The sequence below is a fragment of the Acinonyx jubatus genome, chromosome E2 (assembly GCF_027475565.1).
Source record: "Acinonyx jubatus isolate Ajub_Pintada_27869175 chromosome E2, VMU_Ajub_asm_v1.0, whole genome shotgun sequence".
NCBI classification, from domain to species: domain Eukaryota; kingdom Metazoa; phylum Chordata; class Mammalia; order Carnivora; family Felidae; genus Acinonyx; species Acinonyx jubatus.
In genome coordinates this window covers 14209576-14230863 of record NC_069396.1, presented here as the reverse complement: position 1 = coordinate 14230863, position 21288 = coordinate 14209576, and the positions used below count along the sequence as shown (strand labels likewise).

Here is a 21288-nt window from a genome sequence, read left to right as displayed (position 1 = left end):
AAGTAAAACAAAATTTAAAACATTAAAAGATTTTTAAAATTAAAGGAAGCATTTTTATTTCTTACTAAATACTTTTGTTTTGAATTGTGTGAGCAGGAGACTGGAACCTACTGAACGACCTCTTCAGATTGTTTATGATTACTTAGCCAGGCTGGGATTTGACGACCCTGTGCGCATACAGGAGGAGGCAACAGATCCTGACCTTGGCTGTATGCTTCGATTTTATGGTGGTAAGAAGTGTTTTTTTAATGTTTATTTATTTATTTTGAGCGAGAGAGTGGGGAGAGAATCCCAAGCAGGCTCCATGCTGTCAGTGCAGAGGCCGATGTGGGGCTCTAACCCATGAACCGTGACATCATGACTTGAACTGAAATCAAGAGTTGGATGCTCAATCGACTGAGCCACCCTCAGGTGCCCCTATGGTGGTAAGAACTTATCATTGGCTTTGTGAGTGTGTTAACTACTTTTAGGTTGGTCATTTGTGCCTCTCTTGTCTTCAGCTTTTCAAAAGTATTTTTGTAAAAGGTGTGTTTAAGCTAATTAACTAATGTGGTTACAAAAAACAACAAAAACAAGAAAGCGGGGTGTAGTTAAGGGAAGACTTCAAAGTATTAGCCAAAATATCTTTCCTTTTTTATTTTTGCTCTTTTTGTTCTAGTTTTTTTGCTGACTTACTAGAATTATTTTATGTCTTTGCAGAATCTTCATCACATCATGCTTTTTAGTATCAATTGTATTTTCAAGTTTCTTATAAAAACAATGAACTTCTGGATAGCTCAAGAATGTTGAGAGCTAGATGGTCGTTATTATATATGACTTAACATTTGATGACTCCATCTGTCAAAGCTGTATATTGTTAAATTGAGTGGGCTTGAAATCTAGGATTTTTTACTTTGTCTTTTGGTGCATTCCCCCCACCCCCCCACCCCCATCAACTTTTCACCTGGTCACTTCAGTAATAAAGTTAGACTTATTAAAATTAAATACTTTTTGAATATTACTTTCCAAATATACATAGTCTACTACTAATACTAATGGTACTGAGTACCATTGATTGAGTGCTTACTGTGTGCTTTTATGCTTGTGAATTACCCACTTTACTCATTAGAAACACCTTATGCTATAGGAACTGTGATCTTATTTAACAAATGAGAAAGCTGAGACAGAGAAGTTAAACTACTCATTCAAGATCATACAACTAGTGACGGAATCTTTTAACACCTAACAATTTTTAATTAATATGACCCACTTATCAAACAATTGAAATAATAACTAAATGATTTGTGTCTATAGGCAAAATTGTTTACTAAAATCCCTTGCTCTCATTCCTCAAATTACTGATTAAATTTCTGTATACTTCTTTTTTCTTTTTTTGTTGTTGTATTTACTTATTTTTAAGTAATCTCTGCCTCCAACATGGGGCTCAGATTCACCTTGTAAGATAATAAAGTTGTCACAAACCAACTTTATTAAATGCACTTCACCAAAGATTTTATGTATAATTTTTCATCACAACACTATTTTGTGATATGTTGTTCCTTAAAAGTTGGTATTATTTTATTTCCATTAATTTCTCTTCTTTGCTAGTTCATGGAAGGAAAATAGTTGCTAGGTTGAAATTAAGTACTAAAATCCTTTAAGGTGAATTTGAGGAACACAACCCGTTTAAACCTATAAAACTTGGTTAAAAAAAAAAAAAAAGAGCAACTTGGAGCAGTAACATTCTCGTTTTGTGATTGTGGTTGAAAGTGAATTCTTCATTATATGTTTTATTCTGGAGTGAAAGTTGAGCCTTAAAGTGCCAGTGGGCTCCTGAGCCATGGAGATTGCATTTGCATAGCTGTTGGCATCCACACATTAATTTTCTACCACCACCTGATAAACTATAGCATGCCCAGGGTCTGCATATACCCTTAAGAGGATATTTTTAGTAGAGTCCAAAAGAGTACCAGTTTTTAGTGCTTACTGTTTTTTTTTTTAATGTTTATTTATTTCTTAAAAAAATTTTTTTTAACGTTTATTTATTTTTGAGAGAAAGAGAAAGAGCGTGAGGGGGAGAGGGACAGAGAGAGAGGGAGACAAAGAATCGGAAGCAGGCTCCAGGCTCTGAGCTGTCAGCACAGAGCCTGATGCAGGGCCTGAACCCACAAACCGAGAGATCATGACCTGAGCCGAAGTCGGACACTCAACTAACTGAGCCACCCAGGCAACCCCATACTTACTCTGTTTTTAAGGGGAGGGGGAGTCTTTAACAAAGAACATTTCCAAAAGTGACCTCTGTTAATTTAGAGAAGCTAGTATGTTTTGAGTGAGAAAATTTTGTTTGGGAAAGAGGTGTTTAAAGCTAACTATATTTGAAATTAGACAGTATATATATATGGCACAAAATACACAAGTAAATATATATATATATATATCAGTAAGTGTATTAATTATCTATTGTCTATGTAATGATTTACCTCAAAACTTAGTAACCTCTCAGGCACCTGGCTGGCTCAGTCGGTAAAGCATGTAACTCTTAAATGTTTTGTTTTGTTTTTTAAAGTTTATTCATTTATTATTTCTGAGAGACAGAGAGATGGACAGGAGAGAACACATGAGGGGGAGGGGCAGAGAGAGCCAGAGACACAGAATCTGAAACAGGCTGCAGACTCTGAGCTGTCAGCACAAAGCCCAGTGCAGGGTTTGAACTCATGAACTGTGAGATCATGACCTGAGCTGAAGTTGGACACTTAACAGACTGAGCCACTCAGGTGCCCTAGTAAAGCATGGAACTCTTGATCTTGGAGTTGTGAATTCAAGCCCCACATTGAGTGTAGAGATTACTAAAGAACAAAAATAGATAAATAAACTTACAAAACAAAAACAAAAACAAAAAAACAGTGACGGGATGGGGCACCTGGCTGGCTTAGTCAGAAGAGTGTGTGTGACTCTTGATCTTGGAGTTATGAGTTCAAGCTCCACGTTGGGTGTAGAGATTACTTAAAAAATAAAATAAATAATGCCTTTCTCCAGTTCTATTAAAAAAAACTTGATGATTTAAAATGAATAAATATTTATTATCTCACATAGTTTCTGTGGGTCAGAAATCCAGGAGTACTTTAGTTCTGGTTGGGGTTGCATGAGATTGTAGTCACTCTGTTGGTTAAAGATGTAGTCATCCAAAAGCTTGACTGAGGCTTGAAGCATCACTTCCAGCCTGGCTCATTCAAATGGCTGTTGGTAGGTCTCAGTTCCTCACCAGCTTTTGGCAGGAGATCTCAGTTCTTTGCTTTGTAGACCTCTATATAGGGCTGCCTGAGTATCTTCATGCCATAGCAGCTAGCTTCCCTCAGTGATGAGACAGATAGATGGACGGACAGACACAGACACACATACACACGCACGCATGCACCTACACACACACAGGGAGGCCTCAGTGTTTTTTATGACCCAGCCTCATAAGTCACAGACATTTTCATCACCTTCTGTTTACTAAAAGTGAGTCACCAAATATGGCCCACCCTATAGAGAGGGACATTAGGCCCCAACTTCTGGAGTGAGGACTATCAAAGAATTTGTGGACATATCTTAAAACCATCACAAAAAATATGCTTCCCTTTCATCATGTTCCTCTAACTACTCCCATTCCTGAATCCAGAGACAACCACTGTTAAGGAAAGATATCTGTGAAATATTCTCTTAAAGCAAATAGCTTAGTAGTCATCTTTAAATATTTTGTGTGTAGAGTCTTTGAGGAGTAAGCTTAGTTAGAATACAGTGTTATATGAGGCCAGGGTCATAAGGGCCAAAGTTCAAACCAGTTAATGTTGCTGTGCTTGCCGGGTCTAAAAGGTACCCAGTTCGCCATTATGCAGCCATTATGCAGATGTCCATTACCAGTCTTGCTGGAAAGGGAATTCTGGGGAAAAGTGAGTTAGTGGAATGACTGGCTCAGTGCAAGTCATGATAAAAACTGTGGAAATCATACAATTGACTAAAGATGAGTAGGTAGCATGAACAATCACAGAAATTAAGAGAGCATGTTAATGAACTCTGTGTATGAGGAAAGGGAGTCTACAAGATGTGATTTGCTAGTGAAGTGGTAGTTTGGGGACTCTGTGGCTCAGCATGAGTCCCAGCCTGAGCATTTCTTTCTGTACCATATTCTGTGCACACATTGTTTAAGACCATTTGTTCCAAAGAGCATAAGCACAAACAAATGAAGCCAGATACAAAAGAATCACATGGTATGTTTCCATTCATTTAAAGTTCAAAAACAGCTAAAACTGAGCCATGTTGTTTAGAGATGTGTGGCAGAACTACTGTCTGTCCATCAAAATCTGTTCTTTTCTTCCATAATAAGAGAATTAGATTTGGGCACATTGCTGCCCAGCTATACCTCATTTCCCTGCCTTTCTTGCAGCTAGGTATGCACATGTGACACACTTTGCTTCAGTGGTATGGAGTGGAATTGTTGTGCCACTTCAACACACCATTCCTAAAACTTCCCAGGCACGCTTCTCAGTGTCCTTCTGCTCTCCCATAGGCTGGGATGGCAGTCATCAGAGTAATATTGTAAGTCATGTGTCGAAAGTGATAGATCTTCCCTCAGCCTGAGTTTCTTGACAGAGGTGACCCCCTGGAAACCCACAGTGTGTACTCTAACAGAGAGTTAAATTTCTCTTGTGCTTGAGCCATTATGTGCTGTTTGTTATAGTAGTTTATAACCTGCTATAACTAGTATAGGATACATACATAAATGGCAGAAATATAAGGAAAGCAAGGACATTATTATTATAAAAGTTAGGAGAGTGGCTGACCTCTAGGGTGGGGGAAGGAGGACATGATTCCTACAAGTAGAATTTTTGAGTCAGTACATATATATATTTAAAATTGTGACTATTCCTAAATTGCACAGGCGATACTGATGGATGCTTTCATCAGTAGTGTTTGAGAGTACTCATTTCCTTGTCCCTTTGCCAATATCAGGTATTATTGTTAAAATTATTCTTTGTCCTAAATTGTAAAAAATACTGTCTCATGTTAATCTGCATATTTTAAACTTGATTGTTAAACTATAGGAGTAATATGTTAAAAAATATTTCATCATCCTTATACAATTACATTTATTATGGTACATTTCCTAGTCATATTTTATATACATATTTCACATTTATAATCATTGTGTCCATATATTTTTCCTTTGTAAAAAATTTAATTGCACAAGTAAAAGGTGGATATAGTTTGATTATCTAAGTGTTACAATCTCTTGTAATCATTATCTATAGTGTTTCAATCTCTTGTACACCTCCCAGGTCAATTGACTGCTTAATAGATAACCACTGCTATCAACTTGGTGTATATGTATTCAAGGTTTTCTAACTTATATTCTTATCTAATAGGTATTTGTAGAAATATATTTTGTTTACATAAACGGTATTATTTGATACTGGTCTTCATGGTTTTTTACCCAACCATATGTTTTGGATCTTTCCTTAGCTGTCTTCTTCTTCTTCTTTTTTTTTTTTCTTTAAGTTTATTTATTTATTTTGAGAGAGAGAGAGAGAGTGAGCAGGGGAGGGGCAGAAGAGAGGGAGAGAGAGAGAGTCCCAGGATCCACAGGATCCATGCAAAGCCCGACGTGAGGCTCAGACGCACAAAACTGTGAGATCGTGACCTGAGCTGAAATCAAGAGTCGGATGCTTAACCGACTGAGCCATCCAGGTGCCCCTCTTTAGCTGTCTTCTATATACATTTCTCTAAGTTGCATAGCACTGAATATCATGTGTGTATTATAGTTTATGTAGTTTATATTGCCATTTCACTGGTGATAGACGCTTACCGTATTTCCAGTTTTGACTATTGCAAACAGCATTATAATAAAATTGCCTCTTTGTGCCCTTTTCTTCAGAGGAGATCTGTAAACATGAAATTAATGGGTCATTGGATATTTGTGTTTAAAATAATAATACTATTGCGGAACACTGTATATCCCGTCAGTATATCAGAGTACCACTTTGCCCACAATATCACCTTTTAATATTATTAGCATTTAAAATTTTTACTAATCTGATAGATAAAATGATGGTCTCCTTGTTTGAATTTTTCTTTCCCTGATTACTAATGTGGTTGAATATTGCTTGATATTTTCATTGGTTCTTTAGATTTCTTTGAATAACCCATTGATATTTCTGTGCAAATATGTGTTTGTCTTTTTATCATATTGATCTAAAGGATGTTTATATTCTACGTATACATCATTTGGATACTGTATTTGTGGCAAAACTTTTTTCCAGCCTGTAACTTGTCTTTAAGTTTTATTGTTTTTTATTCTGCAGAAGTTTTAGTCAGATTTTTTGAGTCTTTTTCTTTAATGTATTTATATTCCTCCCTTATTCTAGCTCATAAATGTATTCTATATTTTCAGTACTTTTATATTTTTAAAATCTGCATAAGATAGGGATGTAACTTTACTTTTTCTCAATGGGTAGGTAGCCATTTGTCCCAACAACATTTATGGAAGAGTTCATCCTTTTCCTACTGACTTGAAATATTATCTTTATTATTTTTAAGTTCCTATACAGGCAGGGGTCTATTTTTAGACTCTATCCTATTAGATTGATTAATTTGTACTGTGCTAATACCAAAAATTATTTTAATTAATATATCTCTATGATATATTTTGATAGCTGATAGGGAAGCTACCTTACCACTATTCTCTGAAAAAGGGAGATCTCTTGAATCAGGGAAGCCTTTATGAAGAAGTAGTATTTGAGTTGGTTTTTTAAAAATTGACAGAATTTCATTAAGCTGAAAGGAAAAGGAGGACCTGGGATGGGAGATTAGACACTTCAGTGTATGTTCTGTGAATCACAGATAATTTGAGTCCAGATTGTTCTGGGCATTGAGTTCAGTATCAGGAGCTTAGTCTTTGTTTGGCAGATGATAGCAGGAAGTGAGAGCATCCAAGTGAGCCAGAGAAGGTGAAGCTGGCACCAGTGTGGACAGTAATTCAGATGTGAATTAATAGGGGTCTGAAATGGGGAATGGGAAGGAATTGTTCCTGTGAGAGACTTTTTGAAGGGATAATCAGTAAGAGTTGGTGGCTGATTAAAAAGGGGAGTTGAGGAAGGGAACCTAAGAGTTGGAGCTGAAACTGAGTTTTTGAGCCTGGCTTACTTCAGGAGAATATCAGGACTTGATTTATGAAAAGGAGTTGTTCATGGGGATGGTGATGACTTGGTTTTAGGAATATTTCATTTTAAGTGGTGACGAGTATCCTGTTGGAGGTGTCTGGCAGGTAGTTGTAAATGTGGAACCAGAGCGTAGGAAGTACAGATCTGAGAGTCGGGTACATGGGGATGTTAAAGCTGTGTAAGTTGTTAAGATACCCTTTTTTTTTTTTAAGTTTATTTATTTATTTTGAGAGAGAGAGCACCTTTGAGCAGGGAGGGGCAGAGAGAGAGAGAGAGAGAGAGAGAGAGAGAGAGAGATACCCAGGGAGGCTCCACAGTGACAGTGCAGAGCCTCATGTGGGGCACGAACTCATGAACTGTGAGATCATGTCCTGAGCTGAAATCAAGAGTCAAGTGCTTAACTGACTGAGCCACCCAGGTGTCCCGGAAGATTAAGTTATCTTGAAAAGAATCCTTGTATGTAGGAAGAGAAGGAGGCTTAAGGCAGACAAAACTTTCATTATAATAACTAGCATTTGTTTAATTCCCCTCCTCTATGCTGAATGCTTTATCAAGTGCTGAGCACTCTGTTTCCTTGCTTTGTGTAATCCTTATAGTCCCATATGGAGATGTTACTATTCCAGAGAGGCTATAACTTGCCCCAAATAGCAGAGCCAGGAAGCAGATAAATCTGTTTGCTTCTAAATCTCACCCTTTTAACTTCTAAGATACTCCACCATTTAGTTTTTGGAGAGAGAGTTTAGAGGAGTATGAGGAATCCATAAAATGAGACCTGGGAAGGATTAGGAGTCATCTCATTCAACTCCTTCGTCTTAATCTCAGGAAACTAAGGTCTGAAGATGTAAGAGGATTTGTTGGGGATCATGAAACCCAAGGGTGGAATTGCTTTAGCCACCACTGGTTTGCCAAGTTTTCTAGTGGAGTACTTCAAGTAGTTTTCTGTGTTGTATGGGAGCCTATTGCAAGTTTGAAATTTGTTCTGAGCTTTCCTATTTTGTTCTTTAAATGTAAGTAAATATTTTATTTTTACCTCCCAACCTCTTAACCAGTGTTTATTTGTTTAACTTTTTATTTGGAGCTAACTTTAGATTTTCAGAGCAGTTGGAGGGATAGCACAGGGACCTCCTGCAGTCCTTCATGCAGTCATTTGAATTGTTCCCATATAAATAGTGCTTCCATTTTCTCTGACTTCTCTCAAGACTTTTTCTTTGTCTTTAATTTTCAGCAGTTTGACGATGTAGTGTCTGGGCTTGAATGACTTTGGGTTTGGGGTTCACTAGACTTCTTGAATCTATAAGTTTGTATTTCACTTGGGGAGTTTTCCCCTATTTCTTCAAATAATTTTTTAGCATTGCACTCTTCTCTCCCTTTGGCTCTCTATCCCTCCGTTGAATTTTCATTTTTGGCATGCTGCTTGGGAACACATCCCCATTTGTATACCTCAAGGGTGAGCCCAGGGGTTCATAGGGAACTTTATGGGGTCATTTTCCAGAGCTCCAATCTCTTTGTGATTTCCTGGGACTTTATTTAACCTGCCCTCTTGGGCATTTCCTACAACTGCATCCACACGGCCCAGCCCCCAATGAGACCAAAAATTCAACAGGTTTTCCGTCCGCTGTTTTGGGACTGCAGATCTTCCAATCACAGAAGGAAGTTCACACACCTCAAAGTTATAGGTGCCTGTGTCCCTCACTGTTGCAGCCACTCCTCGAGGCTGGGACTTGAGAAAATGAAGAAAAGGTCGGGGAAGGGAAAATGAGGGATTTCTCCCACTCTCTCTGAGTGTTCGCAGACCCTTTTAACACTCCTCAAGGCATAGCTTTCCACACCAATGCCTACTTCTGGATCTTGGGCTTTCTCGAGTCCTGAGCTGGGAGATGTCAGAGATGGAAAAATGATAAACTTACTACACTACTGCTTAACTTACTACTGCTTAAGTTGTATTTGTAATTATGTTCTTTTTCCCTAGTCTGCCTGCTACTGTTTACTTTTTGGGGTCCTCATATAGCGGCTCTGTGCATTCTGTCCAGGTTTTATAGGTGTATTTAGTGAGAAAGACAGGGCTGGGGTGTGCTTTCTCCATCTTACTCAGACTCTATATGATTTCTTTTTTAATAATTTTTTTGTCTGAGTATCATTGTGATCTCATGGGCTTGTGTATATTTGTTGTGACTCATTTTGACCATTACTGGTTGTTTTTTTGTTGCTCAGTTTCTTCCTCGTGGGAGCTTTTCACATTGGCTTTTGTCCTTCCAACATGACCCCAGTTTTTGATACACCCTGGATTTCCCATTAAGTTCTGGCACAGCAAGATGTCCTAAGTTCATCTTTTCATTGTCTGAATCAGACCAGGAATAGACTTTTTCTAAGGACTCCTGGTTCATATTAATGAAAAATGATGTTGAGAGATTATACTCTGGGCAGTAGAAGAACTCACTGCTACAGGGTTGCCCTTGATCGTTTTTTTTTTTTTTTAGCAACTTTTTAAAATTATAAAAACAATCTACTTTCTTTATAGAACATTTGGAAGTATACATACATGAGGAAATGAAAATTATCCCTAATTTTCCACTTAGAATCTTGGCTTTTGAGATTGTAAAACAATTTTTTAATTAGAACTGTTGCACATTCTGAATACTTATTAGAACTTTCTCATTCTGTTTTTTGTCACCTTTCAGAAGATCAGAGACTGGAGGCACTTTGGATGTCTAGCAAATACTCCAAAATTAATAATAAAACAGAATGTTGTTTCGTGTATAAATAACTTATCCAAAACAAAATTTAATGTTTCCTTCTGAGACTGGTGGTGTATAGATTCAGGAGTTTTCTCTGTAATAAAATAGAACTAAGGCAAAGAAAGAAGAGACTCAGAATTATCTATCAATTGTTAAAACATCTGTTTCATGTAAACTTGTAAAAAGATCATTAGGCAATTTGGAAGCCTGTTAAACTATTATAAAGTCCCATTTTTACATAATTTAGCCAACTTTGTAGTAAGTGATGCTGTTAACCAAGATGGGGAATCTAAAATCAATTAGCATTTTGGGGCGAATCATGAGATTTAAAAAACAAAAACAGTTTTATTGAAATATAATTCACATACCATAAAATTCACCCTTTAAAAGTGCTTTTTAGTATATTCCGTGCTTTTTAGTATATATAGAGAGTTATGCAGCCATCACCACAGTCTAATTTTAGAATGTTTTCATCACTATAAAATGAGACCCCATATCCATTAGCAGTTATTCTCCATTCCCACTTCCAGTGCACCCGGCATCCACGAATCTACTTTCTGTCTTTATGGATTTGCCTATTCTAAACAATTCATGTAAGTGGAATCATATATACTTGACTTTTTGTGACTGGCATCTTTTACTAAGCATAATGTTTTCAATTCTCACCCATGTTGTAGTATGTATCAGTACTTTGTTTCCTTTTATGGCCAAACAATATTCCATTGTATAGATGATGCCACATTTTGTTTATGCATTCATCAGTTGATGACATTTTGGTCATTTCTACTTTTGGGCTATTTTTGTGAACAAACATTTGGGTATAAGTATTTGTGTAGACGTATGTTTTCACTTCTCTTGGATAAAGCTGTAGGAGTGGAATTGCTGGATCTTATGGTGACTCTGTGTTTCAGCTTTTGAGGAACTACCAGACTGTTTTCCAAAGTGGCTGCACCATTTTATCATCACCCCAGCAATGTTTGTTTACGTCCTTGCCAACACTTATCCAGTGTTTGTTTTTTTCGATGAACTCGTATCTTCTTGTGGTTTCGATTTGCATTTATCTAGTAACTAATGAGATTGAGCATCTTTTTATGTGCTTGTTGGCCTTTTATATATCTTCTCTGAAGTAATACCTATTCAGATTCTTTGCCCATTTTTTAATTGTGCTACTTGTCTTTATTACGGAATTGTAACAGTTCTTTGTTCTGGGTACAGGTCTCTTATTTGGTATACGATTGGCAAATATTCTTTCCTGTTTTGTGAGTCATCTTTTTAATTTCTTGATGGTGTTTATAGAAGCACAACGGTTTTTTGTTTTGTTTTTGTTTTTGGATGAAGTCCGTTTATATTTTCATTTTTGTCATTTATACTTTGTTTCAAATCTTTTTTTAAAGTTTATTTATTCTGAGAGAGAGAGTGTGGAGGGGCGGGTTGAGAGAGAGGGAGAAGGAGAGAGAGAGAGGGAGAGAGAGAGAGAGAGAGAGAGAGAGAGAGAATTCCAACCAAGCTCTGCACTGTCAGAGTCCGATGTGGGGCTTGAACCCACAAATCTCAAGATTGTGACCTGAACCGAAATCAAGAGTCAGACGCTTAATCAGCTGAGTCACCCAGGTGCCCCTGTCACTTATACTTTTGTGTTGATACTTAAGAAACCTTTGCCTGGGGCGCCTGGAGTGGCTCAGTTGGTTAAGCGTCTGACTTCAGCTCAGATCATGATCTTGCGGTCTGTTAGTTTGAGCCCCATATCAGGCTCTGTGCTGACAGTTCAAAGTCTGGAGCCTGCTTCAGATTCTGTGTCTCCCCCTCTCTCTGCCCCTCCCATGCTCATGCTCTGTCTCTATCTGTCTCTCAGTAATAAATAAACATTAAAAAAAAAAAAGAAAGAAACCTTTGCCTAATCTAAGGTCACAAAATTTATTCCAGTGTTTTAGTTTTAGTTCTTACGTTTAGGTCTACAATCCATTTTGAATTAATTTTTGTGCATGGTGTGAGGTTAGGGATCTGACTTTATTCTTTTGCCTGTGGTTATCCAGTTCCAGCACCATTTGTTGACAAGATTGTTTTTTTCCTATTGAGTTATCTTGGCACCCTGCTCAAAAGTCAGTTGTCCATAAGTGTAGGTGTTTATTTGTGAATCCTATTACAATGCTGTATGTCTATCCTTATGTCAGTACTGTACTTTTTTTTTTTTTTTTAAGTAATCTCTGCACCCAACCTGGGGCTCAAACTCATGACCCTGAGATTGAGAGTTGGATGCTCTTACCAACTGAACCAGCCAGGCACCCCAAGTACTATACTTCCAATTTTGTTCTTTTTGTAGATTGTTTTGGCTATTCTGAGTTCACTGTATTTCTATGTGAATTTTAGGATCAGTTTGTCAGTTTCTTCCATGAAAGCAGCTGGAATTTTAATAGGGATTACATTGCTGTAAATCAGTTTGGGGAGTTTTGCCATCTTAACAATATTTAAGTCTTCCAGCTCATGAATATTGGACGTCTTCCATTTATTTAGGTTTCTTTTCATTTCCTTCAACTATATTATTTAGTTTCACTGCACAAGTTATGCACTATTCTTTTTGATGCAGTTAGTTTCTTTTTATTTATTTACTTTTATTTTATAGAGAGAGCGCACAAGCAGGGAAGAAGGGCAGAGGGAGGGAGGGTGGGAGAGAGAACCTTAAGCAGGCTCCATGTTCAGCACAGAGCCTGACACAGGGCTTGAACTCATGATCCTGAGCTCATGATCTAAGCTGAGATCAAGAGTTGGATGCTTAACCGACTGAGCCACCCCGGTGCCCCAGATGCAATTTGTTTCTTAATTTTACTTTTGAACTGTTTATTCCTTGTGCATAGAAATACAATTTATTTTTTAAAAAATTTTTTATCCTGCAACCTTGCTGAAATCATTTGTTGGTTATAATTGTCTTTTTAGTGGCACACTTAGGAATTTCTGTATACAAGATCATATCATATGCAAATAAAGATAGTTTTATTTCTTTCTTTCCAGTCTGATCCTGGAAATTTGAGGTAAATGGGAACATCTGTTGGACATGACCAGCAGACAGTTTGATATGTGAGATTAGAACCAAGGGAAGGGAAGATTGGGACAGGAGATAGAAATTTGAGGGCCATTATCATCATATGAATAGTACAATTTGGAGACTGGAAGCAAGATTGAAGTAAATTGAGTAAATAGGAGGTGAGGTAACAGAGATAGCTAATAAAGAGGCACAAATGAGAAGAAAAGAGCCTCAACAGGGTAAACTTAGAGTTTGTCAAAATATATTTTGTGGACCATCTGCATTTAAACTACTTGGAATAGATGTTAAAAAATACATTTTCCTGGGGCGCCTGAGTGGCTCATTTAGTTTAGTGTGACTCTTGATTTCAGCTCAAGTCATGATCCCAAGGTCTTGGGATTGAGCCCTGTGTTGGGCTCCACACTGAGCCTGAAGCCAGCTTGTTTCTCTCTCTAACCCCCTCTGCTCTTCTCCCCAGCTTGTGGTCTGTCTCAAAAACAAAACCAAAAAGACATTTTCCTATGTTACATCCTAGGCCGTACAAATTAGACACTCTGTGAATGGGTCTCAGCGTCCTTCAGTTTAAACTGTTGTCACATAATAACTCTTGGGCACACAGAAATGGGAGAATCGCCGAACTGAAGGAATTCTACAGTTGAGACTGAGAGGGTATGGGAGAAAACTTGAATGCTTTTGTAGCTTTGAAAAGAACAATAAGGAGGGTGGAGTTGAAGACTGAGAAGAGAGAAGAGAAATTCTCGGAGAAAGGTGGGGTTAGAATATAGATGAAAGGCCTGGCCTCACATAGAAGGAGAAATGGCTCTCGGGTAGGGCTAGTGTTAGCATACAAAGTTTGAGACCTTTTTTTTTTTTTTTTAAATGTTTTTATTTATTTTTAAGAGAGACAGAGACAGAGGACAAGCTGGGGAGGGGCAGAGAGAGAGGGAGACACAGAATCCGAAGCAAGCTCCAGGCTGTGAGCTGTCAACACAGAGCCCGACACAGGGCTCGAACCCATGAACTGCAAGATCATGACCTCAGATTGACCTCAGGCCCCATTTCCTCAGATTATATGTGGGAAACACACAGTTAAAGGGGCATGATGCACAGGTTCCATAATCAATTGTGTAATAATATCAGGTACGGTCTAATTTTCTCTATTCCCACTTTATTGCTCTGCAATATCTCATACTAGTGCTGCTCCTGTTCGTTCCTTTGTAGAGTTACTTGTCTGTTTTTAGCTGTGCTTTAATCAACAACCTGTCTGCTCTCATAATGTGCTGTTTTGTGCACTATATCTCAGCCTTACGAAGATTTCTGTTGGGGAGGGAGCATACTAAAAAAGAAAGATCTTGTATGATATGAGCTTCTGCTACCGTGATTGGGATAGTTGACTGAAATATCAGCCCTAAGCTTTTCTGCGCAAGAAGCAGGAAAATGGAGCAATGTGTACAGAAGTAGAGTGCTTCCATAGTTATTTATTTCTTCCTTCTAGAATAGACTCGTCTCAACAGTAGTGGCTGTTATTTACTCAGTACTTCTTTTGTTACCTAAAACTATGCTCCGTACTTTAAATTAATTATCTTAATTTTTTCATAATGAAATTCTAAAGATAAGTAGTATTAAGATCCAAACTGTATAAATGAGGAAAGTTAATCTCAGTGAAATTAAGTAGTTCACAGAAACAAAAGTAAGTGGCAGAACGAGGATTTGAACTCAGGTTTACGTGTCTGGCCCCCAGGTCTATGATCTTAGTCACTTTGCCATTTTGCTTTTCTCTGTGTTCATGGGAAATAGGACTGTGTTAGAAGAATTAATAATGGCATCCAGAATAAAATCTTGTTCTTAGTCTCAAATTCACAATACTCCCATTGTATAACTTCAGTGATGGGTAACATTTTATGACTGAGATCTTATTTTGTAATACTTATATTGCTTGGTCACTTAAATCTGTAAACAAGGTTGCTGTGTATTGACACACAATACTTTCTTTTTCCCTTATAGTAGTCTTATACTAGTTTAATTGTGCCTTCTGAATTTTTTTTCTTTCGTTTTGTTTTCTTTTCAGAAAAACCATGCCAGATGGATCATCTGGATCGAATCCTTCTGTCTGGTATCTATAATGTACGCAAGGGAAAGACCCAGCTGCATAAGTGGGCTGAACGCCTAGTTGTTCTCTGTGGTACCTGCCTCATCGTTTCCTCAGTAAAAGATTGTCAAACTGGAAAGATGCACATTTTGCCTTTGGTTGGGGGAAAGGTAAGACTCGTAAAAATGGAATTATTCTTCTTTTGTTTGATCTTCTTCATTAAAATCACATATCTTTTCAGCACTTTGCTCACATCTTTTTATTTTTTTATTTTTATTTTATTTTTTTTGAAGATTTATTTATTTAGCTAATTTCCACACCCAACATGGGGCTTGAACTCATGACCCCAAGATCAAGAGTTGCATGCTCTACTAACTGAGCCAGCCAAGCGCCCCTCCCCACACTCCCCACATCATTTTAAAGAAGCAAGTATGAGCATGTGTAAAGATTACACTGTAGAGGCATCTGGGTGGCTCAGTTGGTTGAACGTCTGTCTGACTCTTGATTTCGGCTCAGGTCATGATCCCAGGGTCATGGGATTGAGTCCCCTCTTGGGCTCTGTGCTGAGCAAGGAGCCTGCTTAAGATTCCCTCTCTCCATCTGTCCCTCTCTCCTGCTTACACTCGTGCTCTCTCAAATTAAAATTTAAAAATTAAAATTAAAAAAAGTGCAATTGCACTATATCCATGGGATACAGGTGTGCTATTTTGAAGGGGCACATGCACCCCAATGTTTTATAGCAGCACTATCAACAATAGTCAAAGTATAGAAAGAGCCCAAATGTCCATCAACAGGTGAATGGATAAAGAAGATGTGGTGTACATACATACATACACACAATGGAGTATTACTCGGCAATCAAAAAGAATGAAATCCTGCCATTTGCAACCATGTGGATGGAGCTAGAGGTATTATGCTAAGCAAAATTAGCTAGGCAGAGAAAGACAGATATCACATATGACTTCACTCATATGTGGAATTTAAGATACAAAACAGATGGACATAAGGGAAGAGAAGCAAAAATAATACAAAAACAGGGAGGGGAACAAAACATAAGAGACTCTTTTTTTTTTTTTTAATTTTTTTAATGTTTATTTATTATTGAGAGACAGAGTATGAGCAGGGGAGGGGTAGAGAGAGGTAGAATCTGAAGCAGGCTCCAGGGTCTTTGGAGCCCGATGCAGGGCTCTATGTTGCTTTGTTGTTGTTTTTTGTAAATTCTGTAGGATTTTCTTTTCTTTTTTTTTAAATGTTTATTTTTGAGATGGAGAGAGACAGAGCATGAGCGGGGGAGGGGCAGAGAGAGGAGGAGACACAGAATACGAAGCAGGCTCCAGGCTGTGAGCTGTCAGTACAGAGCCCGACGCTCTGGGCTCGAACCCACAAACTGCGAGATCGTGACCTGAGCCAAAGTCGGACACCTAACCAACTGAGCTACCCAAGCGCCCCAGGAGACTCTTAAATACAGAGAACAAACTGACGGTTGCTGGAGGGGTTGTGCCGGGGGATGGGCTAAATGGGTAAGGGGCATTAGGGAGGACACTTGTTTGGATGAGCACTGGATGTTATACGTAGTGGATGAATCACTGAAATCTACTACTGAAATGATTATAGCACTATATGCTAACTTGGATATGAATTTAAAAGTTTAAAAAAATTAAATAAATAAACAAACATTAAAAAAATTAAAATTAAAACTAAAAAAATTAAAACTAATAAAATTAAATTAAAAAAAATTTTTTTAAAGATTGCATTACAGGGGCGCCTGGGTGGCTCGGTCGGTTAAAGCGTCCAACTTCGGCTCATGTCATGATCTCACGGTCCGTGAGTTCGAGCCCCGCGTCGGGCTCTGTGCTGACAGCTCAGAGCCTGGAGCCTGTTTCTGATTCTGTGTCTCTCTTTCTCTCTGCCCCTCCCCTGTTCATGCTCTGTCTCTCTCTGTCTCAAAAATAAGTAAACGTTAAAAAAAAATTAAAAAAAAAAAAGATTGCATTACAACGTTGTTTTTTAGAGTTGTTAGGTCCGGAAGAAGCCTACTCAGCCTAATTTAAGCATAAAACTGGTTTATTTACATCACAGATTCTCTGGGAGGTCAAAAAGTATCCATACCACAAATTTCTTTTCTTCTTTTCTTTTCTTTTCTTTTTTTTCTTTTTTCTTTTCTCTTCTCTTCTCTTCTCTTCTCTTCTCTTCTCTTCTCTTCTCTTCTCTTCTCTTCTCTTTTTAAAATATTTATTTTTTTTTGAGAGAGCACAAGCAGGGGAGGGCAGAGAGAGAGAGAAGGAGACACAGAATATGAAGCACACTCCACGCTCTGACCTGTCAGCACAGAGCCCAACATGGGGCTTGAACTCCAGAACTGTGAGATCATGAACTGAGCTGAAGTCAGATGCTCAACTGACTGAGCCACACAGGTGCCCCCATACCCCAAATTCTGCTGCAGAACGCATTTGTTGATGATACTTCTGCCTCCACTGCTAGGCACTGGATGCTACCATCGGTAACGCCTGGGTAGATCGAGGATGCTGCCCTGCCAGCTTCCCGCCAGCATCCATTCCTTAAACAGATTGTCTCCAGCTTCTCCTTTTCCCTCATTTATACTAAAATTCAGAGTCTGGGATGGTCACAAGCCCCTCTCCAGCAGCCAGGGAAGCACACTATTTCTTGTCTGTACTAGAGAATTCCCCACCCTGGGCAAGGAGTTCAGCTGCAAGTCCATCAGACTGACAGATGACTGGAAACAGATATATTAACATTTATATGAAGCTGTACCTCATTTTGTTTCTTTTATTTTTGATTTTGAATATCATAAAAGTCTGAATTTGAGAGAGCTTCCAGACAAAACTTAGTGAATTCATGCGTTGAAACAGCCAATCTGCTCCAGATACACAATATATCATCTATATATAGATAAAATATATATATTCAAAAGGTAAATATACAGTTTTAAATATACAATATTCAAAAGGCACAGTTGGGCTTAGGAATGTAGAATAGAAGTGCATGTGGTGAAATGGTCTGAATCTGAGGGCCTGCTGGGTTCTGGGCCTGAAAGGTTGTGGCGGCCCAAATGTGTAGCTCCTCTAAGTATTTGGGTTTAAAAGTCCTCTACTTATGAGGGGAACCTGGCCCAGGCTTAAGTAAGAGATGAGTGGTATTCTGCCCCTGAAGGACTGCTGGAAAAAACAAAAACAGAACAGCCCAAAACTGCTGTTAACCACTGACTGGAACCAAGTCTTGTTGTTGCTATTGTCCTAGAGAGGTGGAATGACCCATTTATGTGGCCCATAACCAGGAAATGAATAAGCTGCCACTAAATGAATGTGTATACTTCAGTATCCACCAGGAGGCAGAAACCTACCACTTAGCAATATAAGACCTGGTTCTGGTCTTGGGGGCTGAAGGACAGAATGAAGAAAATAGGTTAAAAAAAAATGCCCCCCGCCCACCAGAAAGGAAGAGAGAGAGAAAGAAAGGAAGGAAGAGAAAGAAAGAGAGAGGGAGGGAGGGTGGGAGGAAGGAAGAAAAGAAGGAAGAAGGAGGAAAGATGGAAGGAAGAAAGAAAAAAGAATACAACAAGGGAAAGTAAATTCAAAGGGAAGTTTTAAGAAATAAGAAACGATGAGTGCAGACACTGATAAAATAACGATGGTAAAGTTAATATTAATTGTAAGAAGTTTAAACTTTTTTTTTATATTTTAAATATAAATTTAAACTACTAAAGCTCAAACTACCCTGAGTGATATTTAAGATGTGGTGGTATGTTTAATAAGTAACATGTGATATAGTCTTGGAATAAGAGGATAGAAACACCAAATAACGTTCAACTTCATTAGGAAAAAAAGTGTGAATTAAAAAATTTTAAGGACAGCCACTAAAAAAAGTAAAGTGGGAAAGGGGCCTCTGGGTGGCTCAGTCAGTTAAGCATCGAACATAGGCTCAGGTCATGAACTCACAGTTTGTGGGTTCAAGCCCTGCATCGGACTCTGTGCTGACAGCTCAGAGCCTGGAGCCTGCTTCAGATCTGTGTCTCCCTCTGTCTCTGTTCCTCCCCCACTTGCACTCTGTCTCTCTTTCTCACTCTCTCTCTCTCAAAAATAAAGGTTAAAAAAAAAAGTAGAGTGGAAAAAGAGAATATAAAAAGTTCTTTGATGCCGGGCGCCTAGGTGGCTCAGTCAGTTAAGCATCTGACTTCATTTCAGGTCATTATCTCACAGTTTGTGAGTTTGAGCCCCACATTGGGCTCTGCATTGACAGCTCAGAGCCTGGAGCCTATTTCAGATTCTATTTCCCTCTCTCTCTGCCTCTCCCCTGCTTGTGTTCTCTCTTTCTCAAAAACAAATATTAAAAAAAAAAAAAAAAAAATTCTGTAATACTAAAAGAAGACAGAAAAAGAGTGGAGAAAAAGGAACACAATGATTAGCATGGTAAATTATCACACGTTATAGTGATAGAGGGGTACCTGAGTGGCTAAGTCGGTTGAGTCCAACTTTGGCTCAGGTCATGATCTCACGGTTCATGGGTTTGAACCCCGCATCGGGCTTTGTGCTGATAGCTCAGAGCCTGAAGCCTGTTTCAGATTCTTTGTCTTCTTTTCTCTCTGCTTCTCCCCCACTCATGCTCTGTCTCTCTCAAAAATAAATATTTTAAAAAAAAACCCCACAAATTTTAGTGATAGAAACATATCTAAATATATCAATATTGATAAAAATTGTGATTGTTAGATTCTTATTTAAAATCTTAGTACTTGCTGTTTATAAGAGACATACCTAACAATTAGAATGTTGAATGTGAAATGGTGGGAAAATTATGCTAGTCTAATAACAACCAAAAGAAAATCGGTGTGGTTATATTAACATCAGACAAAATAATTTTATGAAAGTTTATATGGAACAAAGGACTTGTCTGCAGGATATATAAAGAACTTTTACAACACAGTGATAGGAAGACAAATAACGTAGTAAAAACTCAGCAAAAGATTGGAGCATATCCTTTACCAGTGAAGATACACACATGGCAAATAGACACATAAAAAGATTCTCACCATCATTAGTCATTAGGGAAATGCAAATTAATATCACAGTGAGATACTGCACACCACTAGAATGACTAAAAATCAAAAGACTGATGAGTACCAGATTTAGCAAGATGAGGAACAACTGGATTGCTTTTGTCATTGGTAGGAGTACAGTCTCTTTGGAAGACAGTTTTTTATTTCTTGTAAACTTAAACATATGTATATCAGATGACCCGGCTTTTCTCCAAGATATTGGGAAATGAACACATATCTTTACAAAGACTTGAAGTGAATGTTCGTCACAGCGTTATTCATAATTGTCAAAACTAGAAACAAGCCAAATGTTCATTGAGTACTGGTGAATTGATAAACACAGGAGTTATGTCCACACAATGGAATACTAGTAAGCACTAAAAAGGAATGAACTGCCGACACTTTCCAAAACAAAGATCAGTCTCAAAATCATTATTTTAAGTGAAAGAAGCCAGGTACAAAAAAGTCTGTTTATTGTATGATTCTATCATATGGAATTCTAAAAAAAGACAACTATAGTGATAGAAAACAGGCACTTGCCTGGGTGCAGAGGGGAAGGGATTGATTACAGAAAAGCACAAAGGGAAGTATTGGGGGTGATGGGCTTATACAGCTGTATTCATTTATAAAAGCTTATTAAATTATTCACTTAGAATCTGTGAAGTAAAAAAAATCACAAAGTTTATTAAAATTATACGTCAATAAAACTAATATCTAAAAAAAGACTTCGGTGCAAAAGAATTAGTAGGTATAAAGAGGCTCATTCCAAAAGGATGAAAGGAACACTTCATGATGAATATAATAATTCTGAAGTTGTACATGTGTTATGATGTAGTCTTAATATATATAATGCAAAAATTAACATAATTAGGTAAATTGACAAATTAACTTCCAGTGGGAGATTTACAATCGTTTCTCAATATTTGACATTATATTAAAAAAAAAATTTGACATTATATATTATTGTTCTGTGTCAAATATCCTGTAATAAAATATTTAAAAGATTATTCTGAAACAGTCATTAATATCTATTCTTCATTTCAATAAGATCCTTTATTTTGACACAGACTCATTCACTTGCCTTGATTTATTACTAATAAAAAGCGGTCCTATTGTGATCATTGCAATTGAATGTTATGAATATTATGTAATTTTATTTGGATCTTTTTAATATGATTCTCTTTCGCTTAAAGTATTATCATGTTTCTGCCATTGGA

The 21288-nt window shown here is 37.7% G+C and overlaps 1 protein-coding gene across 6 annotated transcripts in view; it reads left to right on the top strand.

Annotated features, from left to right (window-relative positions):
- PHLPP2 (PH domain and leucine rich repeat protein phosphatase 2) overlaps positions 1-21288 on the top strand; it is a 78514-nt gene that overhangs the window by 18307 nt on the left and 38919 nt on the right. For 4 of the 6 annotated variants that reach the window (XM_053211109.1, XM_027076132.2, XM_027076133.2 and 1 more), the window contains 2 exons: positions 97-230; positions 15001-15191. In XM_053211109.1, the coding sequence (XP_053067084.1) occupies positions 97-230; positions 15001-15191 (325 nt within the window). The other 2 variants (XM_053211111.1, XM_053211112.1) reach the window with 2 other exon arrangements.